This window comes from Pseudorasbora parva, chromosome 6, assembly GCF_024679245.1.
Source record: "Pseudorasbora parva isolate DD20220531a chromosome 6, ASM2467924v1, whole genome shotgun sequence".
Lineage (NCBI taxonomy): Eukaryota > Metazoa > Chordata > Actinopteri > Cypriniformes > Gobionidae > Pseudorasbora > Pseudorasbora parva.
This window is the reverse complement of record NC_090177.1, coordinates 4,935,458-4,947,619: the sequence shown is the minus strand read 5'-3', so window position 1 is coordinate 4,947,619 and position 12,162 is coordinate 4,935,458. Positions and strand designations below refer to the sequence as shown.

The following is a 12,162-nucleotide window of genomic DNA, read 5'->3' as shown; positions in this document are numbered from 1 at the left end:
GACGCTGTGGTGGGGAAAGAGTTGACAGTCAAGATCACGTTCCTGAACCCACTGTCACAAGTGTTGAAGAACGTTTTGTTCCGTATAGAGGGATTGAGAATGCAGAGCGTCAGAAAGATCCCGTATGGGTAAGACTTTCAGTGTTTAACAGCAGTTTAATTTCAGCTGTGACGTGTTCATGCACTTTAGATTGGTTTGGAAACATAGATTGTACTGCATTAAATATGATATTTAAAGAGTGAACATCTTCCAGAGAGTTGATATTGTCTTTCTGTGTGTCAGTGATGTGGAGAAGCTTGCGGCGGTTCCACTGATGGAGAAGTTTGTTCCCACCGTCTCCGGCTCTCAGAAGCTCCTGCATCGATGGACTGTCGTCAGCTCACTCAGGTGCACGGATTCACTGATATTGAGCTCAAACCAAAGTCAAAAACACTGGCATTGTGAAGCCTTCTAATGCTCTCGCTTCTCTTGAAGAATATGCACTCGATTGAAGAGTCATCAACACGGAATTATAAAAAATATATATATATTTTTTTTTTTACCTTTATTTAACCAGGTTAATCGGTTGAGAACAGGTTCTCATTTGCAACCACGACCTGGCCAAGATAAGGCGAAGAGTACAAGCCGACATGAAATTACACATAACATACCAACATTCAAATACACAATCATAAATATAGAATCTAGACATTGTGTAAAAATAAAAATGTGCAAATAGATGCAATAACAGCCATTTAATTTAGTACGTGCAAAAATGCATACGACTATATTCACAAAGAGCATCAACATGTACAGTGGTCTGTCGGTAAATTTAATAGTAAAACTTTAAAAGTAGTGATTGAAACAACGAATTTCTAATTTGAGAGACTTTTGTAAAATGTTCCAATCATTTGCAGCAGAAAATTTAAAAGAAGAGTAGCCAAAAGAGGTGTGAGATTTTGTGGGGTCTAGAGAGATATATTTACTCGAGCGCAGGTTTAATACAGGCACTGATATGGTTACTAAAGTACTTAGGTAAGATGGTGTTTTGCCTAGTATGGACTTTAAATTAACTGATAGAAGTGATTTAGGCGCCGGGTGTGTAACGAAGGCCATCCAACTAGTGAGTAAAGAGTACAGTGGTGGGTGTTGTATAAGGCTTTAGTAATAAAGCGAATAGCACTGTGGTAAACATCGTCCAATTTTCTTGAGTAAAGAATTAGAGGCAGTTCTATAGATAACATCACTAAAGTCAAGCATCAGGATGATGGTCATTTTCACAAGGGCCAGTTTTGCAGGAAGAGTAAATGAAGCTTTATTTTGAAATAGAAACACGATCCTGGACTTGATCTTTGACTGGAGATGGTTTATGTGGGTTTGAAAAGAAAACAAGGGGTCTAGCCAGACCCCGAGATATTTGTATTTCTCCACATATTCAAGCTTAGATCCATTCAAGGTAGTGAGGTTTATTGGGCACGAAGATACTGAATGTGTCCGATTAAAAATCATGCATTTTGTTTTACTAAAATTTAGAGACAATTGAAGACCACAGAAGGCTAATTGAATGTCTTCAAAACTCTTTTGAAGTTTTTCTAAAATGTTGTCCAATGTTGAGCCTGAAGTGTACAGAACGGTGTTGTCTGCGTAGAGATGAATTAGAGAGTTGCCCGCAGTACGAGCGACATCATTCATATAAAGAGAGAATAACATCAGGCCCAGAATCGAGCCTTGGGGCACCCCCATAGATACAGCCAGAGGCTCAGACAGCAAGCCCTCAGACTTAACACAGAAATCTGTCAGTGAAATAATTAGAAAACCAGGAAAGGCACGTGTTTGAGAGACCCAGGGCCTTAAGTTTTTCTATAAGAATACTGTGGTTTGGAGAATCGAAAGCTTTGGCCAAGTCAATGAATCAAGTCAATGTTATAACATCGTTTAGGACCTTTAGGGTGCGTTCACACTTGTCATGTTTGGTTCGATTAAAACTAAACCCTGGTGCGGTTGCTCGGTTAGTGCGGTTCATTTGAACATATGTGAACGCTGCCATCCGAACCCTGGTGCGCACCAAACAAGCGGACCGAGACCACTAAAAAGATGGGTCTCGGTCCGCTTCCAAACGAACTCTGGTGCGGTTCGATTGATATATGAACACAACACGGACCAAAGACATGTAAACGGACCAAAAACCGTAATGTCACAAGATGCGACGCATAATGCAGCTGATTTGACGACGCGGAAAGATCGGTGTATCCAAAATGAGTAACTTTAACGTTAGAGGGCAAACGTGGAGCAACGAGGAAGAGCCTCATCAATATTTGGTCAGACGAGCATGTTTCGAAAATGCTAGAAAAAACACACAAAAAGCATACCTGGCTCTTCTCATCAAAGTTCCTGTGTTGCCCATTATTAGCAGGTACAGACGACAGAACGGCCGTCTCTTTTGCATAAGTCGCCCGTCTCTTTTCTGCACAACGGAGGAAATCCTGCTGCTGTTTTGAATGTTTTGAACATTTTATGAGCTCTTCATGAGTTCTCAGCGGGTAAAAAATAATGCCACATGTACACGCATAAAATGATCGCGTTTAATCAGCACAGCTTTGTTTTGAACATTTCATGAGCTCTTCATGAGTTCTCTGGTAAAAAATAATGCCATATGTGTTACACGCATAAAATGCCCGCGCGTGTAATCCGCACACAGCATTGTTTTGAATGTTCGGTAAACGAGCTCCTACGTCATATAAGCCGACCAATCAGGTTGTTACCGTCTCCCTGTGCCTTTGGTTCGATAACTTTAGGTTCGCTGTTAAAAATGCCCGTGTAAACGCTAAGTGGACCAGGACTATTATGTTTTGTTTTTGTTTTTTGGTCCGGACCAAACGAACCAAACGAACCGAAATACAAGTGTGAACTTAGTGTTCCTGAGGTGCACCCATGACCAACTCTGAAACCAGATTGCATATCATATAATATTAGTATTTTTATTCGAAATGTTTATTTTTGAATAAAAAAACATTTATTTAACAATAATGATTCTGTTGTATTCTAATACTGTCTGTCTGTTGTAATATTTATGTGAGCAGATGTTCATGAACTTTCATTCTCTAAAGTGTTTACATAATAATTACCAAGCTGTTTAGATTATAATCTATATCAGTTATAGCACTGAAATCTTGTCTTTATTCAGATACTGCAGTTATTACAATATAAACTAAGAACCACAAAAATTTCACAAGACATTCAGTGTTAACAACTGGAGAGAAAATTGCTTCAGAAATAGAAACACTCCGGAAAGTTTGGAAATTTAGCATGTTATGTAGAATATCATAGTAGATTTGAACAGCAAAGGCAAAGTATAAATGCAAATATTTGTGTTGATTAGAAAATACTCGTTTCAAATTGGACATTAAAATTGAAATGAAATGTATTTTTTCCAAACATATAACTCACAAATATTTCATTCTTGTTCATATTGTCCATCACATATTAATTTCTTTATAATTGTAAGTAAAATCAACTTGACTTAGGTTTCTTTGGTTCCTTTTTTTTGGATTTCATTCCATCAAAGGTGTGATGATCAGTGGATTTGAGTTTTTACCTTTATCAATAAGGTATGGACCAAAATATGGATAGAGTTTGTCAGTGAAAGTCTGACCAGTGAAAGAGTAGATAAGAGATCTGGACTCCACGTCATAAAAAGAGACCAGACCCTCCTCATAATCCACAAACACACCCACCTTCTCAGGTTTCTCTCTCAGAGATAAAGAGACAGGTAGACTTTCACAAGCTTTATAATGATCCTCATTCCTCAGAATCACACTCCAGAATCCATCTTCAGGACTCAGCCAGATTTTCCCCTTCCTGTCAATGGATTCTCTGGCCACTCCTAAATCCCACCCAGTCTTTCCCTTCACCTGCACCTCATAGTAAAATCTCCCTGAACTGAATCCCTGCTTTGCCAGGATATTAACACAGGAATCAAATCTCTTTGGGTTTACTGGGAAGTCCTGCTTAATGTCTCCATGACGGACTTGTTTTCCATCATCAGACAGGATGAGACGTGGATTAGCTGTATCAGGATCCAGAGTCACATCCACTGAGAGAGATCAGACATTATCAATCAACTTCAGAACAAACATTTTCAAATGTACAGTATACAATACAGATTATCAAGTGTATTGAATAATGTGGTGTTCGTCACACTACACCTGCAAACGTCTGCACAAACGTCAACCCTGTGAACACAGATGACAATATAATGATGAATTATTTATAGGAATAATTTCAGGTTAAAAGTGAGTTTCCCTCTATTGGCAGCATTAGTGGCATGTAGTAAATTCTGGGTATGTGTTAGTGTTTGTGCACCGAGAGTTACAAACCCGATTCCAAAAAAGTTGGAACACTGTTTAAATTGTGAATAAAAACAGAATGCAATGATGTGGAAGTTTTGAATTACAATATTTGATTTAGAATACAGCATAGATGACATCAAATGTTTAAACTGAGAAAATGTATAATTTAAAGGAAAAATAAGTTGATTTTAAGTTTCATGGCATCAACACATCTCAACAAAGTTGGGACAAGGCCATGTTTACCCCTGTGTGTCATCCCCTCTTCTTTTTATAACAGTCTGCAAACGTCTGGGGACTGAGGAGACAAGCTGATCAAGTTTAAGAATAGGAATGTTGTCCCATTCTTGTCTAATACAGGCTTCTAGTTGCTCAACTGTCTTAGGTCTTCTTCATCACATCTTCCTTTTTATGATGCGCCAAATGTTTTCTATGGGTAAAAGATCTGGACTGCAGGCTGGCCATTTCAGTACCCGGATCCTTCTTCTACGCAGCCATGATGTTGTAATTCACAGAGCCGGACTGTAATGGAGCACATTGACTTATACAGTACTTGAGTACAATTTTTGCTCAATTTTTACTTTTTAAAGTGCAGAGGGATCTGTACTTTACTTGAGTATCATTTTTGGGGAGTACACATGACTTTACTCAAGTACATTTGAAAGGCAAATATTGTAATCTTTACTCCACTACATTTCTATCCATAACCATAACCATAACCCATTACTTCTTCTAAAAAAAAAAAGGAAAAAAGGAAAAAAGAAAAATCTCGGAAACCCTCAATTTGTTGTTTCCTTCTCAAACGTGATTGGATTGTGCAGGCACCACTGATTGGGACAGCCTATCAACAATCACCTTCAGCTTTCTGCCAAAGTCAACTCCATGGCCAGATTTAGATAAGAGATGAAACCATGAATGAAACAATGGATGAAGATGCAGCAGGTCCATCCCAGGAATGTGCCAACCCGTGATGTTCTTGAGTATGTGGTGTGTTTAACACAGTCAGTTTCAAATGTGGGTGCAAAAAATCTATTAAAACTCTAGCAGAGGTCTGTCAGAGCATTGACATTGTGCTATTGCTTTGTGGGCAAGTGAGAAACATTAAATAAAACAACATGGTATAAAGATGAAAATGACTTGATTTTACTTTCAATTCCTTTTACATTCTCCAAGGTATTAACATTAAAAAATTTCATTAATCCATGTAGGATGTTTCTGTACATAAACGTAAGCACTGTAATTAGTAATGCAATATGAATAAACTGTACTCTTGATACTCAAGTACTTTTAAAAACAAGTACTTGAGCACTTGTAATTGAAGAGGCTGACACTCATTCATCCAGCCACCGGAGGGATCCCTCTCCTGAATTCTAACTGGGACTCTTGCTCATTGGTTACTTCCTGTTACACACAGTATAAATAGTCATGCCATTCCACTGCCACTTTGCGAAGTATTGCCAGTTATTCACTGCCTTACCAAGCGTTACCCCTTGCCTGTTGGTTTGCCTTCGTGTTACTACCTTTGTGCCTGTTTATTGACTACGTCTCTGCCTGTTGTTTCGAATTTGGTTGCTGACTTTTATTAAACTTCCAGCTTTTGGATCCCATCTTGCCTCCACGTCGAGTCCATCACAGTACTTTTACTTGTACTTGAGTACTTGTACTTTTACTCAAGTAATGAAGCTGTGTACTCTGTCCGCCTCTGGTAATTGATGCAGTATGTGGTCTGGCATTGTCATGGAAAATGCAAGGTCTTCCCTGAAAGAGACGATGTCTGGATGGGAGCATATGTTGTTCTAGAACTTGGAAATACCTTTCAGCATTGATGGTGCCTTTCCAGATGTGTGCTGCCCATGCCACACCCACACTTATGCAACCCCATACTGTCACGACTGCACAGCCATCACCCTCTGACACAGCCACTCCCACTCATCCCCAATCACCCGAATTCCAGACACCTGTGCACCATCATCAGTTTCTCACAGAAAGCACTCCTCACCCCCAGTCTCGGTCTGGTCTAGCACCGATCAACACTACAACTACCCGTTCCTACCTGAACCCTTGTATTCCTCCTTCATCGTCATCCTCATCGTCTTCTTCATCTTCGTCCTCCCTGTGATCCCCATCCTCGTCATTCGTCTTTGTGTCTCACTACGTGTCAAGATTCACTTTAAGTATTTCCTGTGTCCGTTACCTCTGTTTCACGAGTTCACACTTACAAATAATTCAGATAGAATAAATGGTATGCGTATTTGGCGTGCTGTCCGAGGAGAGGGCTCCGAGCTCGGTATTTGGCCCGAACCCAGAGTACTCCCCCCGTATTTCTGGTTAGGAAAGTTAACCAGGTGTGTGTGAGGTAGAAGGGGTGGTGGAGGGATGCTGCAAACTTTGTCAAGGAACGTTGGTGAGTTGACTGGGTATTTATGTGATCCTCCACTTGAGCTGATTGGTAGACATGTTGATTACTGATTGTTGACAGCTGGTTGGAATGACATCATGATTAGGTAGATCATTTGAACGTGCTTCTCCCGAACTTAGTTTTTTAAGAAACATCATTTAATAAACCCTGCACCTGCACAACCATCTGTGTCCTCGTCTGTGTCTGACACATACCATCAGAGATGCAGGCTTCTGAACTGAGCTGATAACAACTTGGGTTGTCCTTGTCCTCTTTAGTCCGGATGATATGGCATCCCAGTTCTCCAAAAAGAACTTCAAATTTTGATTCGTCTGACCACAGAACAGTTTTCCACTTTGCCACAGTCCATTTTAAATGAGCCTTGGCCCAGAGAAAACGCCTGAGCTCCTGGATCATGTTTAGATATGGCTTCTTTTTTGACCTATAGAGTTTTAGCGGGGAACGGCGAATGGCGCGGTGGATTGTGCTTTCTGGAAGTATTCCTGAGCCCATGTTGTGATTTCCATTACAGTAGCATTCCTGTATGTGATGCAGTGCCGTCTAGGGGCCCGAAGATCACGGGCATCCAGTATGGTTTTCCGGCCTTGACCCTTACGCACAGATATTGTTCCAGATTCTCTGAATCTTTGGATGATATTATGATATTATGATGATAACTTCAAACTCTTTGCAATTTTTCTCTGAGAAACTCCTTTCTGATATTGCTCCACTATTTTTTGCCACAGCATTGGGGGAATTGGTGATCCTCTGCCCATCTTGACTTCTGAGAGACACTGCCACTCTAAGAGGCTCTTTTTATACCCAATCATGTTGCCAATTGACCTAATAAGTTACAAATTGGTCTTCCAGCTGTTCCTTATATGTACATTTAACTTTTCCGGCCTCTTATTGCTCGCTGTCCCAACCAGGGCCGGTGCTAGCCATTTGGGTGCCCTAAGCACAAATGCTTGGCGGTGCCCCCCCCCCCCAACCCACCCTACCCTATCCTCCCCTCCCCAAACAAACACCCACCCACCAAAGAAATAACTACCATTCAGAATTTCTTATTTAGGTTCTCTTTACTTCCAAAATAACTGCTGCAAATGAATAATTGAAACTGAACAATGTAAACACAGAAAGTTAAAAGTGCAAAAAAAAGTTTTGTGTAAATAGAATAAGTCTATGAATTTTATAAAGTATGAATTTTAAAGTGCACGTTTTAAACTGCTAATAACCATGCATAACTGCACAGTACAAATTACTCAACAGAGGGACTACATCTCTATAAAGAGTCCATTCTGCTATTCTATAGAATTAAACATTTTCACTACCATCAGTTGTCAGAGGCCCTACAGAGGCACACGTCTACATTTCCTAGCTGCAAAATCAGCTATCAGGTCATCATATGACAGTTTCTGAGCCACGTCCCCATTGATAACCACAAGACAAAATATTCAGGGATTCTACTGAAAACCAGAGGGAGTCTGGCACAGAGATTCACCTTTTTCTCGACTAATTTGGTCTAGGCCTATGTTTTGAAGTACTTAAATTGTCTGGTTGTAATTGGTTGCAATCACTATGGCACATCCAGTTAGAATGCAATAAGGACTCTGATGTTTCTTCTGTAACATTTATTCTCCACCATAAGTCGGGGCAAGTTTGTGGTTCTGAAAATATACATACAAATTGGTAAATAACAATATACAAAAGGATGCCAATAGCAGTACACATTAATGATGTGTAATTATGATAACAATGGACAAATAACAGTACAAAGTACTAAACTGTTACACAAGAAATGAAATCCGCACTTACTAGCCTATAAATTGTCTTGTAGGCTTATTTTATCAACATGTAAGAATCCTGTTCTGAGCGGGGCTCGAACTCCCGGCCGTAACGTCATTAGCGCCATTCCGGCTGCCTTTATGTAAACAACACAACGGTGCATTTACGGCATGCACATTTAGCTCGCGAATGTACAACAAAGAATATAGCACTCATGGTAAATATATGTAAACATGTCTTATAATAATTATAGTACAGAGGAATACTCGTTCTCCATCAGAATTGTCTATGCACGATTGCGATAGATAAGGATCTATGCTACTAAGACTTTCAGTTCGCGGTAAACTATGATTTTAAACAATCATAGTACATTATTATGTACACATGACAGTCCTTCATAACAGCCTATATTACTTTTGTATTGCATTTGTATATTAACATGCTTTTAGAAATATTTTATGTGTTATTTATACTAGTAGGCTAGCCTATTGTGATGATTTTTTCACGACCCAGATTTTTTGGTGCCCCCCCAAGCACTTGGTGCCCTACGCGCAGTGCGTGATGTGCGTGTGCGGAGCGCCGGCCCTGGTCCCAACTATTTTGGAATGTGTATCTCTCATGAAATCCAAAATTTGCCAATATTTGGCATGACATTAAAAAATGTCTCACTTTCAACATTTGATAAATCTATATTCTACTATGAATAACATATACGTTTGCGATTTGTAAATTATTGCAATCCTTTTTTATTCACAAATTGTACAGTGTCCTAACTGTTTTTGGAATTGGGTTTGTACATCATTTTGCTTACATGTCTCTGAAGTAAGTTAAAGTAATACTGTTTTAACTGGTTATGATGATGTGAGTTAAATTTAAACTTTACTTAGACTAGGTTTAGTAAGTGATTTTATCATACCAGATTATGGCAAGTTGAAGTTATGTTACAGTTATATTTATGAACCGTGTGATCATTTGCGGACAGAGATGACATCATTGTGGTGATCACCAGCAGGTCATTGATTCTTACAGTTTATTTAACCCATAATGTTCCTTGAAAAAGTTTTTTTTCTTTGATAGTTACTAATTTAAAAAATATATATATATTTTGTCACTATATATATATAGTGACAAGTCTCCCGAGCTCTCATCAGCGTCGCCCTGGCAACGAACTACAAACACCTGCACGCCATCAGCACGGGCCGGACCGTCACAGCTGCAGACAATTCAGACCCCGGCATAAAAGCCTTCCCTCTGGGACACCAGTTGGAGCACGATCTCCATGCAGCACTACGCTAACGTTTGTCTCTCTCTCTCACCCAGAAAGCAGCCTGTGACGCTCCGGCCACCTCGCCGCACCCACGTCACCGCTAGCACCAGGGCACCCGGAAGGAGGACACCTACAGCGCACCTGCACCACAAATTCACCACGTTTGTCACTGTTTTCCCCAATAAATCCACCCTCTGGGGGTTTTGCACCAATTTCATTGTTGCGTGATCCTTCACCCTGCCACACTGGTGGAGAATGCGGGCAAGAGCGTGAAGCATCACCAACCACCCCCTGAACACTGACATTGGGTTTTTTTCTCTCACCCACGAAGTCAACAGGATTGGACAAAAAGGTGGCGCTCCTCCCCATCATGGAAGACCTGATCAAGTGCCTTACCGAAGTGAGTCTGCAACAGCAACAGATCACCGAACATCTGGCGGCCCATCAGGAGAAGGTTGAAGAGGAAATCGCCGCTCTCCGCCTCGCCCCTGCCCAGCGCGTTCCGCTGCCTGATCCGCGCGTCCGCGCAACCCAGCTGCTGCCGAAGTTAACCAGCCATGATGACGTCGAATTATTCCTTCAACTATTCGAAACCACGGCGGTTCAGGAGAACTGGGACCGGAGCGAATGGGCGCGGTTGCTGGGACCCCTGCTGACCGGGGTGGCACAACGAGCCTACTTCTCACTGCCCACCGAGAGTGCTGACAACTATGATGCGTTAAAAAGAGAAATCCTCGGACGCCTCGGGCTGTCATCCATTTCAGCAGCCCAATTGTTTCACGAATGGGAGTACAAGCCTCGTCGCCCAGCCCGCGCCCAGGCCGCTGAACTCACAAGACTGTCCCGACACTGGATGCTCGAGGGTACACCCACCACGGGTCAGGTGGCGGAGCGCGTGACGATTGGCCGCTTGCTCCGAGCTCTCCCGCCGCCCACCAGGAGGGCGGTGGGAATGACGAACCCAACCACCATCGGCGAGCTCGTCGAGGCCATCGAGTTGGCGGAGGCGGCGATGCACCGCGACCCTGGGGAGCGAGCCCCGTCCTTCCCCCGGAGGGTGGTCCAAGAGCGACGCGCGCTGGGTACCTTCCCCAGTACATAGGCCTGCGGCTCCCGGCCCAATCGATGAGCCGATGCCCACGGAGGAACCGGTCCCACCGGTACGCGCATGGTTGGCTGGCTGGCTGCACCGTCCATCAGGAACCGCCCCGCGAACGGAGGTGAAAATCAATGGTTCTGGCCCTTCTCGATTCGGGGAGCTCGGTCAGTCTCGTCCAGGCCGCCATCCTACCACCCCAGAAGAACTCCAAAGCCCAAACTATCACCTGTGTACACGGCAACACTCGTCACGTCCCGGCCTGCCGAGTGATGATCTCCGCTGGCCCGGGCACTTGGCCGGTGGAAGTGGGAATTATGAAGGACCTCCCTGTGGCCGTACTCCTTGGACGGGACTGGCCGGGCTTTGAAGAGCTGCTTCACACCTCCACCCAGCCAGCCAGCCAGGCCGGGAGCCGCCCCCGAGAGCGGCGCGGTCGGAGAAGGAGGACGACCCAGGCCGCTCTATTGGCGTCGGACAGTGGGAGAGATGGTGAGTCCCCCTCCCAAACTCCTAACGTCTTCTTTGATGTGTTCCAACAGGTCCAGGGAGGGGGCTCCTTCGCGAAGGCCCAGCTGGAAGATGACCGCCTCAAGAGCTGCTGGGCTCAGGTCCGGACATTCGACAGCCAGGACCATCAACCAGCGCCCCATCCTCTCCCGCATTTCATCGTACGGAACGGCCTGTTGTACTGTGTCGCCCAGCGGAGGGGGGAGGTCAAAGAGCTCCTCGTGGTGCCGAGGATAAAGACGGAGATGATTATGGAACTAGTCCACGGCCATCCGATGGCCGGCCACCTGGAAGTCGCTAACACCATCCAGCGTATCCGGGACCGTTTCCACTGGCCAAGTTTGGGCGGAGAAGTGAAGCGCTTCTGTCAGGCCTGTCCGACCTGCCAACGAACCGCACCACGAGCTCCTCCCCCCAGCCCGCTCATTCCGCTTCCCATCATCGGAGTACCTTTCGAGCGAATCGGAATGGACCTGGTGGGGCCGTTGCCTAAGTCTGCCTGGGGACATGAACACACCCTGGTGATCGTCGACTACGCTACCCGGTATCCAGAGGAAGTTCCCCTGAGGAAGGCCACGGCCAAAAACATCGCCCAAGAGCTGTTCCTACTCTGCCCCCGAGTCGGCATCCCAGCGGAGATACTGACGGACCAAGGGACCCCCTTCATGTCCCGGCTGAGGGCGGACCTCTGCCGGCTGCTGCAGGTAAAGCAACTCCGCACCAAGGTGTACCACCCACAGACGGACGGCCTCGTGGAACGGAGATCAGACCCTGAAACAGA

At 43.8% G+C, this 12,162-nt stretch overlaps 1 protein-coding gene across 2 annotated transcripts in view; it reads right to left on the bottom strand.

Annotated features, from left to right (window-relative positions):
• Nucleotides 1-3,299: 3,299 nt before the first annotated feature.
• The window catches only part of LOC137078295 (E3 ubiquitin-protein ligase TRIM39-like), a 42,792-nt gene continuing 33,929 nt past the window's right edge, over nucleotides 3,300-12,162 (bottom strand). For both annotated transcript variants that reach the window (XM_067445467.1, XM_067445468.1), the window contains 2 exons: nucleotides 4,185-4,211; nucleotides 3,300-4,072 (listed from right to left, as the gene is read on the bottom strand). In XM_067445467.1, coding sequence (XP_067301568.1) covers nucleotides 3,531-4,072; nucleotides 4,185-4,211 — 569 coding nt within the window. In that variant the 3' untranslated portion in view covers nucleotides 3,300-3,530. The remainder of the gene's footprint in view (nucleotides 4,073-4,184; nucleotides 4,212-12,162) is intronic.